The sequence below is a fragment of the Chenopodium album genome, chromosome 9, assembly GCF_948465745.1.
Source record: "Chenopodium album chromosome 9, dcCheAlbu1.1, whole genome shotgun sequence".
Lineage (NCBI taxonomy): Eukaryota > Viridiplantae > Streptophyta > Magnoliopsida > Caryophyllales > Amaranthaceae > Chenopodium > Chenopodium album.
The window spans coordinates 70,545,028-70,562,382 of NC_137842.1; the positions used below are offsets into that span (position 1 = coordinate 70,545,028).

Consider the following 17,355-nt stretch of genomic DNA (forward strand, 5'->3'; position numbering starts at 1 on the left):
ACATTAATTACACGGTCCAACGAGTGATTTTGACATGTATTCCTAAATTAATGTTACTTTAGAAAATAATTTTAAAGGCTTAGTTAATACTCAGGGCCTTAAAACCCTTTTTAAAATTGACAATGAAAAAGTCTTAACCCAATTGGCCAAATGTTGAGGTTTCTAAATTAAACCATCTTCATGTGGGCTGGCCAGCCTTATTTACTTGTAAAATATTACTCAAGTTCATATTTTGGGCCTTAAGATATGAATCCAAAATAATGAAACATTAGCCCATACCTTTGAGTCAAAACAGTCCAAGCATTAAACACATGGACACAGAATTAAAAGTCCCTCCAAAATAACACTTTGACCCAGATTTCGGGATCTCTTCGCCGGCGACGGAGTTTTCCACCATCTTCGCCGGAGTTAATTTTCCGGTAAATTTGTGACTCTTTAATTATATCTGAAATCACCATTGTTTCGAAAGAAGCACCAATTTGAAATGGTGTTGAATCTGCAAAGCCCCCCATTTAATTGAACGGCACAACTTTCACACCCACAACTTTCATTCAATTCAACTAATGTTTTCTTCTCTGTTGATAATGATTTCCGCTTCTCAATCTGCCTTGAGATATGACCACCCATTTGTTAACGATCAAAGAGTAGATCGGCGAACCTGCGAATGGTGATCCTGACCTTCTTCCTCACCCTCTGCCTCTCTCCCTTTTTATGAATAAAGTTCTTGTCCCTCTTCTTCTGTCTGCGTTTGTCATAGACTAGTACAGGTTAGACAACATATATATATGTAAATTTGTTAGTTCGGAATTAGTTTTTTCCAGTACAGCAAGGATTAAAAAAGGAGTCTGAAAGCTTAGTTAATTTGGGAATGAGTCTTATTATTCATTATTTTGATCAACTGATTGGAACGTGTTAATTAATACTATTAAATGCTTGAAAAAGAGGACTTATAAGCTGTAATTATGTATTATTGGTGGAGTAATATGATCCAAGGATATTTCCTAGTGTTGATCCACCTGTCTTTTTGTTGTGTTAGTTGGGTTTCTTCTTTGCTGTTTGTCGCTTTTATGGATTAGCCCTTCCTAAGTAATCAATAAACCAAATCAAAATCAAAAGATCTTATTTATTACTCCGTAGTTTTTTCAAAATTTTTTGACATTTACTCATCAAATAATTCTGAACAGATTCAGAATATACATTAAATTAGTGTTAAGCTAACAATCCATATATAATCCATATTAGTTTTTGACCTTTTCGTTACAATATGACCAAACCACCTAAATTTCAATCTAACCATACTCCCTCTCCTTCCCAGGATAAAATTTGATCCTATAATCAGGGATGTGAAAGGCCAATGCATTGTTACTACCAACTGAGTTGAATTCATAAGAACCCTTATCCAAATGTGACACTAGCCACTAGGATATTTGGATACGTGAATAGCATTATGTATTTATGTCTATCACACCTCGAATACCAGTATGCTACGTAGTCGTCAATCATAGTAAGATGGCATCAATCACGGCATTATATATATGTGGCTACGGTGTCTCCTAACGACTTAACTCTTGTCTAACTAATCCGAATCCAAGCAATCTCTGTTTCTACTCTATTAATCTGTATTTCAGAATATCAATTATTCTTTTATATGATGCAGCAAGGTATCATGATCTTATCTAATCACTTGGACAGATTAATTGTGAATTACTAAAATTGAGTAATTATAGGCTTCTAGTTATTAGTTTGATTTGATTCAAATATAGGCATAAGTTTCTTTATCATACTTTCATACCATTATTTATGACTATCTTTGTCTTTCCCTGCTTTAGTTGGTACACCAACTATGATTAGACCCAAAAGTTTTGACTAGCAGTTGGATGTGGTAAGACATTAGAACATAAATCATGTTCAATTAAATATCATAGATGATATCAGTCAGCTCAAGAATTCAATGAAGAACAAATTTATCCATTAAAATTTTAACAAATCGGGTTAAACCTGGATCATATGCAACCCTGATTACAGTGAAACACAAGTATTCAAGATATATGCAAGTTGTATTCGTCGATGTCAAAAATAAATAAAAAATATAAAAACGCAAGCTGTATTCTAAAATACAAGTATAGTTCTACTATACCTTATCTTGCAACAAATGAAAATTATAGCTGAAGCCAAAATTGGTTCTAACATGGAACTATAAACTATCGTGCACTAAGAGGATGAACCTTGTTAGTTTCAACCCAACTACTAGCTTGCTCTTTTTTGGCACATCTTTGATCCATGAGCTGCCTCATCCATTCCACCCTCTCCCACTCCCCAGATGCAGCATGTATGCTTGAAAGCAATAAATATGGGGCATAAGAATGTGGGTCTTGTTTGATAAGGTGTTCTGCTGCTCGCTTTCCTAGCTCAACATTCTCTTGAATTCGACAGACACCAATCAGGGAATTCCATATCCTATCATCATCTTTACATGGCATTTTTTCCAATTGTTTCATCAGCTCATCAAAGCGTCCAGCTCTACCCAAAAGGTCAACTAGGCATGCATAATGCTCCGTGTCAGGAGAAATTTCATGATCATCCGTCATGGACTCGAAGATAGCAAGCCCCTGATCTACAAGACCCGAATGACTACATGCACTGAGAATGACTACAAGAGTTACTCTATTTGGTCTTACGCCATAAAGAATCATCTCATCAAACGCTTTGATTGCCTCCTCGCCATAACCATGTTGTGCCAGGGCACCTATCATGGGGTTCCATGACATAACATCTTCCTTAATACCCATCAGGCGAAAAACTTGTTGGCTAAGCTTTAGACTTCCACATTTAGAATACATATCAATGATAGAGCTGACAACCACGATATTAGGTCTAAAACAAGTTCGTATCATATAAGCATGGATTTGCTTACCGTGCTTCAATGAAGCAAGGATAGCACAAGCATTAAGCGCGCTACTGAAAGTGAACTGATCAGGTCTAATGCGAGAGATCATCATTTTGTGAAACAACTTCAAAGCAGCATGTCCAAAGTTATTCCGAGCATAGCCAGAAACCATAGCAGTCCACGAAACAGGATTCTTTGCAGGCATCACCTTAAACAATTTTCGGGCTGATTTCATATCACCCAACTTACAATACCCTGAAATCAATACAGTCCAAGCTGGAATATCCCTAACCTGCATCTCATCAAACAATCTCCTTGCATCACTCATCAATCCACATTTAGCATAAGCATCTACAATCGAGCTCGAAAGAACCAAATTAGGAAGAAACCCAACAACCAAAACTTGACAATGTGCTTGCCTGGTTAACACCACATCCTTCAACTTGATCCCAATGGTCAAAACACCAGCAAAACTAAACTCATTATACCCAATAGACTCCCTTCTAAACTCCTTATAAAACCTCATAGCCTCACCATATTTCCCTTCTTGCGCATACCCAATCACCATCGTATTCCACGACACGACATCCCTTTCAGTCATCTTGTTAAAAATCCTCCTAGCAGCATCTAACATACCTAACTTAGCATACCCAGAAAGGGCATTATTCCAACTGTAAACATTTCTCACAAGCATTTTATCAAACACCTTGCGTCCATCAATGTGATCACCACATTCAAAGTACATGCGCATCAGATAATTCGATACTATAGTACTGGGACGTTTCATACCAGTAGCCATCATATGAACATGCACCCATCTTCCTTCTTTGCACAACCTAGTTTTTGCGCACTGTCCTAAAATCAATATTAAAGTTTTTGAGTCTAATCGTATGCCTTTTCTGGATAAAATGCTGAGTGAATTAACGGCTTCTTTGAGTTTCCCTTGGTAACAGAGATCATATATACATCAATGTCTTCTACTTTCTTATACAATTATCCTGTGTAATAAGAGATCTAATTTTTAAACCATTAATAAACATTTACACATACAAATATGAACCCATTATTAGAAAATGATCATATATAGTGCACTATAAAAATGAACAATTATTAAAATTTAACAAAAACCCAGAATCGTTAGGCCCATGAACAGCTCCCACCCCCATTTTCCATCCCCAAAGATTACTTTTTGCACGAAATCCTAAAACTTAACAAAAACCCAGAAAACCCCAGACATCAAATCAACTGTATATCATACGAAATCAATCAATTTTTGCTCAAATAATAAAAAAATATCTAATACCCACCCACCAAACGAAAATCCCAGAAATTCAACAAACCCTTAAAAACGAATGGGCATATAAACATACAAGAATTCAACAAAAACCCAGACCATTCAATTACAAACCATAAAAAACAGATCTTAAAACAAACTAATCACATTATAAAGATATGATTTTGAATATAATCAGGGATAATACAAAAAAAACGAAACAATAAACAGAAATTAAGGAGATAGGATAAAAGGCTAACCTGGGAATAAACGTAGGATGAAGAAAGAGACGGGTTTAGAGAGAGGAGGAGAGAGAAAAAGGGGGAAAAAGAGTTGGATGTGGCTCACCACCCCAGTATAAGAAGGAAGGAAGGAGCAAGAAAGAGGGATAAGCTGAAGCAAAACTCGCGTCTTTGTTAGTGAAATCTATAACCCTTAAAAGTCAAATTGGGTATGAAAATTTCTACTTTTTGCTTTTCCCTTATGAATAGTGTGCACCCGATTTTACCCTTGAAATTTGCCTACACTTTGCCCTTTTATGTCTTTTTTGCTTTTCTTTTTTTTTTTTTTTAATTTTTTTTAGAAAAATTATACTTTTTCTCACACTTTTCCTCTCTTTGATCACTTTTCAATCTCTCTCTCCTCAGTTTTTTGTTTCGGTTCTTCTCTCTCCTAAGGTGAGTTCATTGATTTTCCCTAAATTATCGAATTGTTATTTCTTGTAAAATTTTGATCTGAATTTTTACTACTTTTGATTTCCTGCTCGCTTTTTGCATCTCATTTGTGAATCAATTAATTGTTTCATATGACTTTTTTCGTTCTTTATCGATTGTAAATTTTCGGTTTTTTGGGTTGAATTTGTGACTTTTATTGTAAAATTGTGGTTTATGCGTGGGTAATTTTGGGGATTTTCATTGATTAATGTTCAAATTTCAGGTTTCAGTTCAATTTTACAAAATTAAATTCGGGAGTTTCTCTGTTAGATATATTGATGATGATGATGGCACCTCCGCCTGCTATTATGCCTCATCTTCCTCTTTCAATTTCCTCTTTCGAGGTCGTCAAGGTATACATATATTTCTCATTTCCCAGATTTTGGGTTTTTCATTTCTAATTCTTGTTTCTGCTTTCACCTTTAATTGTTAAATGTGAACCCTTTTATTGATTATATTGTTTTGATGATAACTTTGATGGGTTTGCTTTGATTTTGTTTTCAGTTTTGTTCATTTGATTTAATAGTGGTTTAGGTTTTGTTTAGGTGTTTGTTAATTGCTTGGATCAAGGAATTATTGTTGGTTTGATTTTGTGTTAATACAATTTAAATATTTGGGATGGAATTGTGTGATAAGCAGGGTGGAGGAATTGTTATATGATTGATGAATGCATGGGTAATTACATAAATGAACATCCTTTCAAAAAATAAATCATTATTTTTATGAATCTTGCGTATACTTCTCAGTCCTCATATATAATGTCGGCCACCACCAGAATTGATTGATGTTAATTGGTTCAATAATTAGTTATTAATGACTTAATGTATGGCATTTAACATCTTAACTGACCACTTATTATGTGACAAGACTTGTATTATAGCAACTGGACTTGCCTGGTTTCCAACTAATTGATGTTAAGTTTGGGATTACAGTCTACTATACTAAAATTGCTAGAACTTTACCCACTTTCCACTCATTAAACCAAACCTTTATGATATATTTGTGGAATTTGTAGTTGGTACTTGTTCTTCCAGCACTCTTATATTCACAATTAAATGTGCCTCAATTTTTTGCAGGTACCGAGTTAACAGAACAAAAGGGAAATCTATTTATCATCTACGGATCAAATCTATATTCCATATCTACTGCTATATAACTATAGTTGTTGTACAGGAGCAAATGTAAGCAGCAGGCTTCGCTATCTTCTTATGTTTCTGCAAGTTCTTGGTATAGATTAGTATCCCAATATCTCATCTTTTCAGAATTAACAAGGAGTAGTTGGTACAACATGGTTTAGGCTTCTCACTTCTCAGAGTGAGGATTTCTACTATGATTGAGCCTAACTGGTCGGGTCAATTTTCAGGTAGTGAGCTGGTCCACATAGCATTTTTTGAACATTTTGGTCCTCGGCTTGATTTTCTAGGGCTCTTTGGCTGACTGTTATTGCCCCTGAATTTATACCATCAATTTTCCTATTTAACAGCATAGCATTGATTTTTAAGTTTCTGCTGGTTGAAAGCAGGGGTATGAATGAGTCAGCAGATATCCAAAGACAGACTGATACTTTTCCAAATTTGGCAATACCGCAATAGTATAACACTGATTTTCTGGCATTGAATTTTTCGGATCTTGAATTGTAACAAGTCTTGTTGTTTCAGTTTACTGGTAAAAATCAACCTTGTACAGATGTGAAATCAAGAACAACATTGTTAGTTTGTAGCATAAATTTGTACTCAATGTAGTCAAATAAAGCTTACTTTTTCACTTTGTTTCTCTTATTATATGTTTATGTTCTCTGATGTAATGGGACTTGGTCATGATATTGATGTGGTTTGTGTACCATGGAATTACAGTTTAATCCAGATGAAATAGCTGCTGTTGTAAAGGGTTTCGAGGTGCCCAGTACCCTTGCACCGACTGGGTTGCACCTTAGTGGAGTTAAGTACATGGTTATTAAAATGGGGTTGTTATTCGTGGAGAGAAGGTATTGAATGATACTGATTGATTTTGATGGTTTAATTTGAGTTTGAGTTCTGTTTTTTCTGGTGTTATGTTTTTTTTTTTCTTTGCTCGTACGTTGCAGGTCACTTTTCATATGATCTAGAGGCATTCTTGGTAATAGAATCTGATACCTAAGGAATCATTAATGTTTAGAGGACCTGTTTTCTCTATTGAGATGCCATGGTATTAGTTTCGGTGAGCTTAAGCACAGAGTAGCATTTATCTTTGGCTGGAATGTGTTTGAACTCGATCTATTTTTGTAGAAGCATTGATACAATCTAATGCTTTTTCTATGAAACTGAACAGGAGAGGGAAGAAAACTACAAGAGAAAAAGGGGGGGGGGGGGGGGGGGGGGGGAGGAAGAGAAGTCCCAAATTTTGCAAAATCATAAAATTAGCATTGAGAAAAGAAGAATTAGAGAGGAGGAGGCAGAGGTTGATAGGTGAGTAATATGGAAGGGGGAGGGAGGGAGGAAAGTTGAGAGATAGAGTGGAGGGAGGGAGGTGAGCAAGTAGAAGGAGACTTGCTAAAATTTATAACAATTTATGAGTGATTAGGGAAAAAAAAGTGACTATGCATAGGTTGCGAAGGATAAATAAATAGAGTATAATTTGACTCTACTACAATCAAGTACAAAGAGATCTAAAAAATACAATCCATTAAAAACTAATGTGAGAAAGAGAGAGGAAAATGGAGCAAATGAAGAGAGAGGGAGGAGGGGGAGGAGAGGATGCAGCTCATATAATAATTCCACATTGTATACCAAGATTGGGTTTGTGACATGTATAGAATTGGATCCCAAGATTATACTATACTTCCACATTATTTTCTTAAACAAAGAAACCGAACATTATATTACATCAAGTGAAGAAAACTCACTGAGGAAAATCCTGTCTCTTGATCAAGAGTATTGCTGGTTTATTGCTGTGAATAGTGTCACAATTCATAAATTATTTTTAGTTCTCCTATTTATGTGATTATGATTTAAATTTGATGAAAATTGTGTTGGTAAATTGTTTTGTGTGTCAGGGTTTCAATAAAAGTTAACGAAGCAAAATGGATCAGATTTAGTACTCTGAGAGTGCATCGATGCTACTTATGAATACAGGTATAAATTCAAAACCCCATTCTTCATGGCTCAGGTATCTTTTTAATCTGTTAGCCTCTTTATTGTGCTTTATGTTAGCCCCGTTTGAACTGTCTGTTATTTGCTTGAATAATGCTAGAAGCACAAGTATCTTTTGAAATAAATGCTTCCATTGCTCTGTTGTGGTTTTGTATAGATCAAAATATCAAAATCATGTCAATCTAAGAGAGGATTCAAGACAAGAAGGAGGTGATAAAAGGAGAGATTAGGAGGGGAGATAGTGGGAATTGACTTTATAATATTAACAAAACTAAAAACTATGAGAAAGAATAGTAAAAAGAAATTTGTTTTCAAAAATTGACAGTCTAAGCTTCAATAGCATTGTTTCTGGGTTTGTCAAGAGCTTCAAACTCATATTTTTAGGTAATTTCAGTTTCATAATTTTGTTGATTCCTAATTTTTGTCAATTTTTAATATTGTTATTTTTTCCCCAATTATATATTGCTAATTATTGCAGGAAAATCCGATATTATTGGTGGGTGTTAGTTGCAAATAGAGTGATGGTTGTGGGGTAAAGATGGATTTGGATGATTTCAGAATTGAGAAATATAGGGGTGGATATTTGGGGATTATAGAACTGCACTAAAGGTAGCATCTTTATTATGGAGATGAGCTTAGAGAGAGATAGAGGGTGGAACTGGGGGAAGGATTGTGTAGTAATAATCAGAATCGAACAGGTACAAGAGGAGGAGAAGGCTTACGGTCAATTGTTTGAAGCTATTTAATGGTAAATCCTCAATTTTTTTTGGTTTTTCTTCTCCTCTATATTCCAATATCGTAATTTCTTGAATTGAGGCTTTCTTTGCCTTTCAATTTGGTCAGTTTTTAAGTTTCGTGAAGTCAAATTTAGGGTTCCTTTCTTTTGACTGTGCGAATATAATTTGATTTTTTGTTTCTCAAATTTTCATTTTAGTGTGAGCAACTTCTCGAAAGCATACTATTTAGGCTAATAATTATTTTCATGTCATTTTACTTTTATCAATCGCCTCACCCTTATTTCTATTAATTGCATCAGTTTGATTATAGTTTTTTCTGTGGTTATAGGTTTCATTCTCTGCATCACACTTACTTAATCACACTTACTTTCGAACAAACTACTCACTCTTCATGCCATTCTATGACTACATCTATGGAACAATGGACAAGTCAACAGATACTCTGTACAAAACTTCTCTTCAGAAGCCAGAGGATGTGCCACCGACTACTAATCAATAATTAATGCAAGAATATTAAAAAAAAAAAAGCTAATATTAAGTTATATTAACAATTAGATTAAGAAAACATAATGCATTTTTCGGACCAAAGAAACTTGTGATATCACACATTTTTTTCCTTTTCATTCTGAAAATTAAGTTATATTAACAATTAGATTAAGAAAACCACAAATGCTTCAATTTACAATCCACATATGCAATTATCCAAACTAATCAATTCCAAAAAAAAAAAAAAAAAACAGAAACCCTAAGTTCTAATATGAAATCATCAATTAATCAATTTTACTGTCAATTTATAATATCAATTTACAGGAAACAATTTATAATATCAAATTATCAATTTACAGGAAACAATTTCAATTCCTAAAAAAAAAAAAAAAAAAAAAAAAAAAAAAAAAAAAAAGCAGCAATTCAATTCCTAAAAAATCAGAAACCCTAACTCCCTAAATTGATAAATTATCAACAATTTCAAAAAACAATAGAACACACACTAATTGACTAGATTAAATTACATAATTAACTCAATTAATCACAAATTCAAGTACTCAACCCAACAATTCAACAATTTGGGTATAATTTACAAATTTAAAAACTTAAAAACAAACTTACCGGCAGCAAGAAGAGTCGAAGAGCGCCGAGTGTGTGTGTATGCGGATGAAGCAGCCGGCGAGGCGGTGCGGCGGCGACTCCGGCGAGTGGCGGTGCGGCGGCGAAGAGCGAAGAGAGAGATTGAGATTTGAGAGAATGAGAGTGCGTGAATTTTGAATTTGGTCTCTGTTTTGTTTCTTTTCCCCTTCCAGTACTGTCCGTGTATCTCATATAATTGAGATATGCTATTTGATCTTTGCTCTACCTACAATCTTAATTGCTCGAATAAACTACTCCATCTAGCCTCCACTTTTACTCTTATTAAATCATATTTAAATAGTTGATGAGCTAAAGTACTTCATTTAACTTGTATGATACGGGGTATAAGAAGAATTTCGAATGTTGAGTATTAACGTAAATCCACCAATTTATCATCTTTTATTTCAATAGGATTTTTTTAGTTCAAAAAAAAAAAAAAAAAAAAAAAGTTTTTTTTGTAGTTTCCTGTTATTATTTTGCTGGTTTCTTGAATCCTAACCATTTTGCTACCACTGAATTCACCCCATCACACCCAACCAATACCTGCTCATTTAAAATGACATCAAGAACCAATTAGCCATCTTAACAATCCTCCCTACATTTTTTGATATCTCAATTATATTCCGAAACCAAATTAGAGATCAATGACAACCTTAAAATCCAAGGTTGGTTTTCTGAAATCAAATTGGAGCCATATAATGGTGGAGTATTGGTGTTAAAAGATTCATTCTATCAATTTATGTTTAGCCTTTGAAAATCTTGGATGATTAAAATGTTCGGCGTTATTATTACCTTGGTCTTAAGAGTAGTTCCATCACCAAGGCACACAAGCTTTAAGGAGCCTGATTCTTCAATAGAGATGACCTTTAGGAATACCTTATTGTGTCACTTGGTAATTCTTTTGCAAGCGCTTCTAATAGGACCTTTCGTTTCACACATCGAACTTCATGATCACCACTGCAGTTTCTCATAGTTCATTATTTCAATGCTAAGAAGTAAGACCAAACTTGATACAAGTGAATCAATAGAGAAATAAAAAGGTAGATTAAACTATAGTCTATAGATCACTTTTAACTTACTATTTCCCCTTGCTTGTTAATGAAACATTTGAAATCAAATCTCCTGTAACTAAAGATGAACAACATATCCTGCACCATACAATTACAGAGATATCACGACCTTTTATGCTATAAGACCGAAGTTTAGGAAATTAAAGCAGATCAAATTGAAACAAATCTAGCAGCTATATCCCATATTAAACATGTGGAGTGAAACACATATGTAGTTACCCAACAAGCTGGCCATGCTGTTGTCTAAGTGAATCGCCGAGCCCAAGAGCATCCAAAGCCCTCCAAGCATTAGTCCAAACTGTGATAGTGATCCCAGCTGCTCTCAGGACATCTGCTGATTCCAACACCAAACATTTTATTCCCAACCTGCAAATAAGAATTGGCAAAAAAAAAAAAAAAAAATCAAATGAAGAAGTTAACAAAGCTTTGAAGTGATAATGTACCAATATATACCTGTGAAGTGCTAAAGCAGTAGCAAGACCAGATATTCCAGCTCCAACAATCACGATGTCTGAAACAATTTCCATCTTCCTTGTACCTTTTCTTGCAAATTAGCAAAAAAAGACGGCCTTTCAAAGAATTCCTATAGATATGAGATGATCAAGTCAATATTTCCTGTATGTACTTATATCAGTACATTAACCGGGAAGTTTAGCACAACTTGACTGAAACATTGGACGCGTTCTTTGGCAAACAAGATGGTTTAATCCAGGTCGCCATCTATCAGCACTAGCAAATTTGTATTGTATTATTAGTTTACAGAACATTATTATCTTAAATACTAAACATCATTTAACAAAGCCAATTGTCTCATTTCCTATCAATTTTTTCAGAGAGACTTAATCCAGTTAAGGCAAGTGGGACTGATGAGCCATTAAACTAGTTAAGTCATAATCTTAATCTAGTGATATTAGGTGAGAAAATAATGGATCATAAAATTTAAGCTTATATTACAAATATGGTCAGAACTGGATGTTTGAATATCAATCTGCTCCTATAATCTAGCTTAATTACCACGATTGAAATTGTTAAATATTCAGCTAACTTATTAGTTCATTACTCTGTATCAATTTTATTTACGGAGTATTCTACGCTTCCACAGAAGTCCATAACATTTTCTCAAAATTCACTTGTTCGAAATTCTAATTGAATAATTTACTACTAAATCTACAAAGACTGAGTAAACAGAAAGAACCTTAGAAAAATAAAAGTAGCTGCTGTAAATTAGGAATTTTCGTCCCATATTTTTTTGAGCTTATTGATTATTGTTGTATGCATGTCATCTTCTTGTAGAATGATGTACAGTTCTTGTGAAAAACATTGTACAAATTAAAATTTTACAGGAAGAAAAAGGCAAGACATAAAGCATAAGTTATGCAGAAAGTACGTAATTATTTCATGAGCTTTAATATTCGAGCACAAGTTGTCTAGGATCAACATCAGCCTTCTTAAGAAACAACCCTGAAAGATATGCAGAAAGAAATTTCTCTCTTATAATCCTCATACCAAACCAATCAAACTCCTGTATCCAACCCAGCATATACCCTGTACTAATGAGGTCAAACACTCTCCATCTCCTCATCTTCGCGTAGTTTTGTAGCCCGTTCTTTATCCTCTGATGTTGATCCTCATTTTCACGATTTACCAAGGCATCAGCGAGGCATCTTCCTAGAATGACCCCGTCTTCTAGAGCAGAACACCCTCCCTGGCCTAGGTCTGGTGTCATAGGGTGGCATGCATCACCTGCTACACATACATTGTCTTTGCTTATGTTTCCATATAAGATCTCCCATGGAGGCCTATATCCTAGTGGAGAACGTACGATTTCTTCAACTTTTGTGTCTTCGATCACAGCCTTTATTTGGTCAGGCACCTTCCCAAGTTTACTTAGCACAAATTGCTTCAGCTTCAGTTGATCAGCTTCTTGCAGATTTTTGCTTTCTGTTAAATCAGTCATATTTAAAGTCTCAGCTTTTTTTATTCAAATCTTTGGTTTGTCAATCAATCAATCAATCAATCAAAGCCTTAATCCCAAAAGTGGGGTCGGCTAACATGAACCAAATTTGATTATTCCGTGTAGTCATCAACATAAATCTTTCTCCTCCATCCCTTACGATCCAAAACTTCATCCTCACGTAAATCCATGCACTTCATATCCTTCCTCACTCCTTCCAACCAAGTCATCTTTGGTCTCCCTCTTCCTCGTTTAATCCCTCCATGGTCCCACTCTTCCACTCTTCGCACCGGTGCACCCTCGGGTCTCCGTCTTACATGTCCAAACCAACGCAGACGATTTTCCCTTAATTTATCTACAATGCCCGCCACACCTACTTTCTTGCGAATAACCTCATTTCTGATTCTATCTCTTAAAGTGTTTCCACACATCCACCTTAACATGCGCATTTCCGTAACCTCCATCTTTTTAATATGCTCTTTCTTAGAAGCCCAACATTCTGTACCATAGAGCAACACTGGTCTTATGGCAGTCCTGTAGAATTTTCCCTTCAACTTTAAGGGAATGCTGCGGTCGCATAACACTCCCGTGGCCGCTCTCCATTTAAGCCACCCTGACTTAATCCTGTGGGTCACGTCTTGATCAATGTCACCATTCTTCTGGATGATCGACCCTAGGTACTTAAAACATTCACTCATGGTCAAATCCTTTCCATCCAAACTCACCACTTCATTGCTTGTCCCCCTCTGAGTGCCAAAACGACATACCAAATATTCAGTCTTACTCCGACTTAGCTTAAACCCTCTAGATTCCAACCTTTGCCTCCATTGCTCCAACTTGACATTAACCCCATCCTTAGTCTCATCCACCAAAACGATATCATCTGCGAACAGCATACACCATGGAACCTCATCTTGAATTGGTCTAGTTAATTCATCTAGAACCGTTGCAAAAAGAAAAGGGCTTAATGCAGACCCTTGATGCAATCCGATTGTAATAGGGAAATCTTTTGTCAACCCTCCGCATGTCCTCACATTTGTTGACACATCCCGATACATATCCTTAACTAGGTCTACATACCTTCGTGGGATACCTTTCTTCAACATTGCCCACCAAAGTATCTCTCTTGGCACCTTGTCATATGCCTTCTCTAAATCAATAAAGACCATATGAAGATCTTTCTTCTTTACCCTATAAAACTCCATCATTTGTCTTATCAAATGGATTGCCTCCATAGTAGATCTCCCAGGCATAAAACCAAATTGGTTATCTGAAATGCTTGTGCATGCCCTCAACCTTTGTTCAATCACCCTTTCCCACAACTTCATAGTATGGCTCATAAGCTTAATTCCTCGATAGTTAGAACAATCTTGAGCGTCTCCTTTGTTTTTATAAACCGGGACCAAGGTGCTCTTCCTCCAATCTTGTGGGATCCTTGTAGCCGTCCATATCTTGTTGAAAAGGTTTGTTAACCAATCAATACCAATCTTACCCAAACACCTCCACACCTCTATCGGTACCCCATCAGGGCCAACCGCCTTCTTAGGTTTCATCTTCCTCAGTGCAATCTCCACCTCTACTCTCCTAATCCTTCGCACATACTCCATGTTGATTTCTTCATCACTCATAGAGGTATCTCCTATCACAACTCCATTACTTCCATTAAATAATTCATCGAAGTACCCCTTCCACCTGTCCTTGATGCCCTCCTCTTGCACTAGGACCATTTGGTTCTTATCTTTGACACACTTCACCATGCCAATATCCTTCCTTGCCTCTTGTCTTCTCTTTGCCATCTTATAAATGATCCTTTCTCCCTCCTTGGAATCAAGCTTTTCATAAACCTCCTGATATGCCTTTTCTTTTGCTTGGCGAACAGCTGCCTTTGCCTTACTCTTAGCCTCCTTATACGCTGCAAAGGTTTCATCACTCCTACATTTTCCTAAGGCTTGATAGCATTCCCTTTTTTGCTTAATTACTGCTTTCACCTCTTCATTCCACCACGAAGTATCTCTCTGTACCGAAGTTCTTCCCCTTACTTCCCCTAAGACCTCTTTGGCCACTCTTAGGAAACAGTTCTTCATTCGTAACCAAGTCATGTCCGGATCCACCTCTCCATCCCAATCCGCTTCTTCAATTACCTTTTCTGTAAAAACCTTAGCTTTTGCATCCCTTAGGGTCCACCATCTTATCCTTGGTTCTTCTTGTCTAACTTTTTTCTTCGCCTTCTCTTTCAGACGAATAGTCATTACCAATAGCCGGTGTTGGGTGACCACACTCTCCCCTGGGATAACCTTACAGTTTATGCAACTTTGTCTATCTATGCTCCTTGTGAGCAGGAAGTCTATTTGAGTTGCATTTGCTCCATTCCGAAAAGTTATCAAGTGTGAATCCCTCTTCTTAAACCAAGTATTAGCCAAAATTAAATCATATGATTGGGCAAAATCCATAATAGCTTCACCACCGGCGTCCCTCTGCCCATACCCAAAGCCTCCATGGACACTCTCATAGCCATCTCGGCTCGCCCCAACGTGCCCATTTAGATCCCCTCCAATATATAACTTCTCTGAGTGGTGGACACCCTGCACCACCTCGTCTAGGTCCTCCCAAAATTGTCGTTTCTCTTCTGCATCTAAACCCACTTGGGGAGCATAAGCACTGATAACATTCACAATCTCCTTGCCACATAGCAACTTCAGCCTTATCAACCTATCGTTCTTCCGATAGACCTCGTTCAAATCTTTGGTTTGGAATTACAAAATTTCATAATGGTATAATGCACTTTGAGTATATAGGCTAAATAATTAACAGTGAATTCATTATATAACTTGTTACTAATCATGATTTGTATACCTTCAGAAGATGGAGACCAGGTCAAAAACCAATAAACAGCAGTGTCATCACAAGGAACGACGCCATATCTAACACCATTTCCCACAAATTGATGAAATTTAGGCTCAAAACCATGGCCTTCCTTGTAGTATGCACAACCTCTTATAGCCGACCTTCCGGTCAAGGATGGTGTCTTGAATCCGAGCCATTTTGCCACCACTGAATTCACTCCATCACACCCCAACAGTACCTGTTTGTGTAAACAACATTAGAAGCCTGTTAGCCATGCTATTAACTTCGTTATATTTTCTCATATCTAAGATTAAAACCTGTAATTAAGGAAATACAGAGGACAAGAATGTCAGTTTCAAATTAATACTGATGAAAATAAGGATCATTAACCTATAACCGAAAAGCATATACTGATGCATCCTAGCTTACTAGAGTTTTCAATCACAAAACCGAATTAACTATGTTTGGTTTCTGGTTCATCATAATTTTACTACGCATATAGGTGCAAGTGTGCAACGGAATTAACTATGAAGTAAAATATGCAGCCTTAATACCTTGGCATTTAGGGTGGATCCATCTGCAAGGTGCACTAGTTTTAATAAGCCTGATTCTTCTATAGAAGCCACCTTGGAGGAATATCTTATGGTGTCACTTGGTAGTTCTTTTGCAAGTGCTTCTAATAAGGCTTTTCGCCTCACACATCGAACTTCATGATCTCCACTGTACATTCAGTAAGACCATCTTAATTCAAAGTGAAACAACTGTAAAAGAAAATGAAAGATGACATCTAAAATAAGTACTTCAAACTTACTGTTTTCCCTTGTTTGTGTATGAAACATAAGAAGTCAAGTCTCCTGTAACAGTAGATGAAGTATATATCCTGCAACCATTTTATTGCAGAGATTATAAATGTGTCTGAAGTTAATGTAAGAAAATCAGATAGAAACAGGTATATTTAGTTACCCAAATAACGGGCCATGATGTTGCCTGAGTGAATCGCCGATCCCAAGTGCATCCAAAGCCCTCCAAGCATTAGTCCAAGTTGTAAACGCGATCCCAGCTGCTCGCAGGGTATCTGATGATTCCAACACCAAGCTTTTAACTCCCAACCTGCATCAAATGAACAAGTATTTTAGTTACTCCTCTTTCAACTTAATTTAGTATAACTGCATATCTTCAGTTTGCTCAAAGGTGAAATTTCAGGAATAATAAAAAACTACACATTTAAGACGACTCATATATCTATAAAGTGACAACGAGTCACACAAAATTCATTACCATTCCCACGATTTATTACAAGACAAAATATATACCTGTGAAGAGCTAAAGCTGTAGCAAGACCAGATATTCCAGCTCCAACGATCACAATATTTGTGTCTATTTCCATGTTTCACAAAATTTTGCAATTTTTGAGATGACATTATCATTATTCCAATATTCATATATATAAATATATTGATATGGTACGTCGTATAGGGCGGCGTACACATGGCTGGAACAGTTATATATACAGGAATAACTTTTTTAATATAGAGAAGATGCTTTTGTTGACAAGTATGACAACTTAGATGAATTGATTTTGACCATCTTTTCGTTTTATTAATATGTTTATGTATAGTTTAAT

At 36.0% G+C, this 17,355-nt stretch overlaps 2 protein-coding genes, 1 long non-coding RNA gene and 1 pseudogene across 7 annotated transcripts; 1 reads left to right on the top strand and 3 right to left on the bottom strand.

Annotated features, from left to right (window-relative positions):
• Positions 1-1,947: 1,947 nt before the first annotated feature.
• Positions 1,948-4,570, bottom strand: LOC145559101 (pentatricopeptide repeat-containing protein At2g21090 pseudogene; annotated as a pseudogene). 2 transcript variants are annotated; one of them, XR_014092664.1, is made up of 2 exons: positions 4,421-4,570; positions 1,948-3,885 (listed from the first exon to the last, which is right to left on the bottom strand). The product of XR_014092664.1 is annotated as a pentatricopeptide repeat-containing protein At2g21090 pseudogene, transcript variant X1 (transcript). The 2 variants fall into 2 exon arrangements; XR_014092665.1 differs by having other exon boundaries at positions 1,948-3,901; positions 4,421-4,562.
• Positions 4,571-4,707: 137 nt separating this feature from the next.
• Positions 4,708-9,202, top strand: LOC145559105 (uncharacterized). 3 transcript variants are annotated; one of them, XR_014092668.1, is made up of 6 exons: positions 4,708-4,837; positions 5,097-5,226; positions 5,950-6,054; positions 6,727-6,857; positions 7,905-7,983; positions 8,480-9,202. It is a non-coding gene; the product is annotated as an uncharacterized LOC145559105 (long non-coding RNA). The 3 variants fall into 3 exon arrangements; XR_014092667.1 differs by having other exon boundaries at positions 7,905-8,749; positions 9,067-9,186; XR_014092666.1 differs by having other exon boundaries at positions 7,905-9,202.
• A 409-nt stretch (positions 9,203-9,611) lies between these two features.
• On the bottom strand, positions 9,612-12,031 carry LOC145559103 (monooxygenase 2-like). Its single transcript, XM_081620517.1, has 3 exons — positions 11,387-12,031; positions 11,153-11,299; positions 9,612-11,011 (listed from the first exon to the last, which is right to left on the bottom strand). Exons 1-3 carry the CDS (start codon positions 11,458-11,460, stop codon positions 10,942-10,944), a joined length of 291 nt encoding a protein of 96 aa, XP_081476643.1. The 5' UTR covers positions 11,461-12,031; the 3' UTR covers positions 9,612-10,941.
• A 154-nt stretch (positions 12,032-12,185) lies between these two features.
• Positions 12,186-17,147, bottom strand: LOC145559102 (monooxygenase 2-like). The gene is made up of 6 exons (XM_081620516.1): positions 17,045-17,147; positions 16,695-16,841; positions 16,543-16,611; positions 16,286-16,451; positions 15,741-15,969; positions 12,186-12,874 (listed from the first exon to the last, which is right to left on the bottom strand). Exons 1-6 carry the CDS (start codon positions 17,116-17,118, stop codon positions 12,339-12,341), a joined length of 1,221 nt encoding a protein of 406 aa, XP_081476642.1. The 5' UTR covers positions 17,119-17,147; the 3' UTR covers positions 12,186-12,338.
• Between the last annotated feature and the right edge of the window lie 208 nt (positions 17,148-17,355).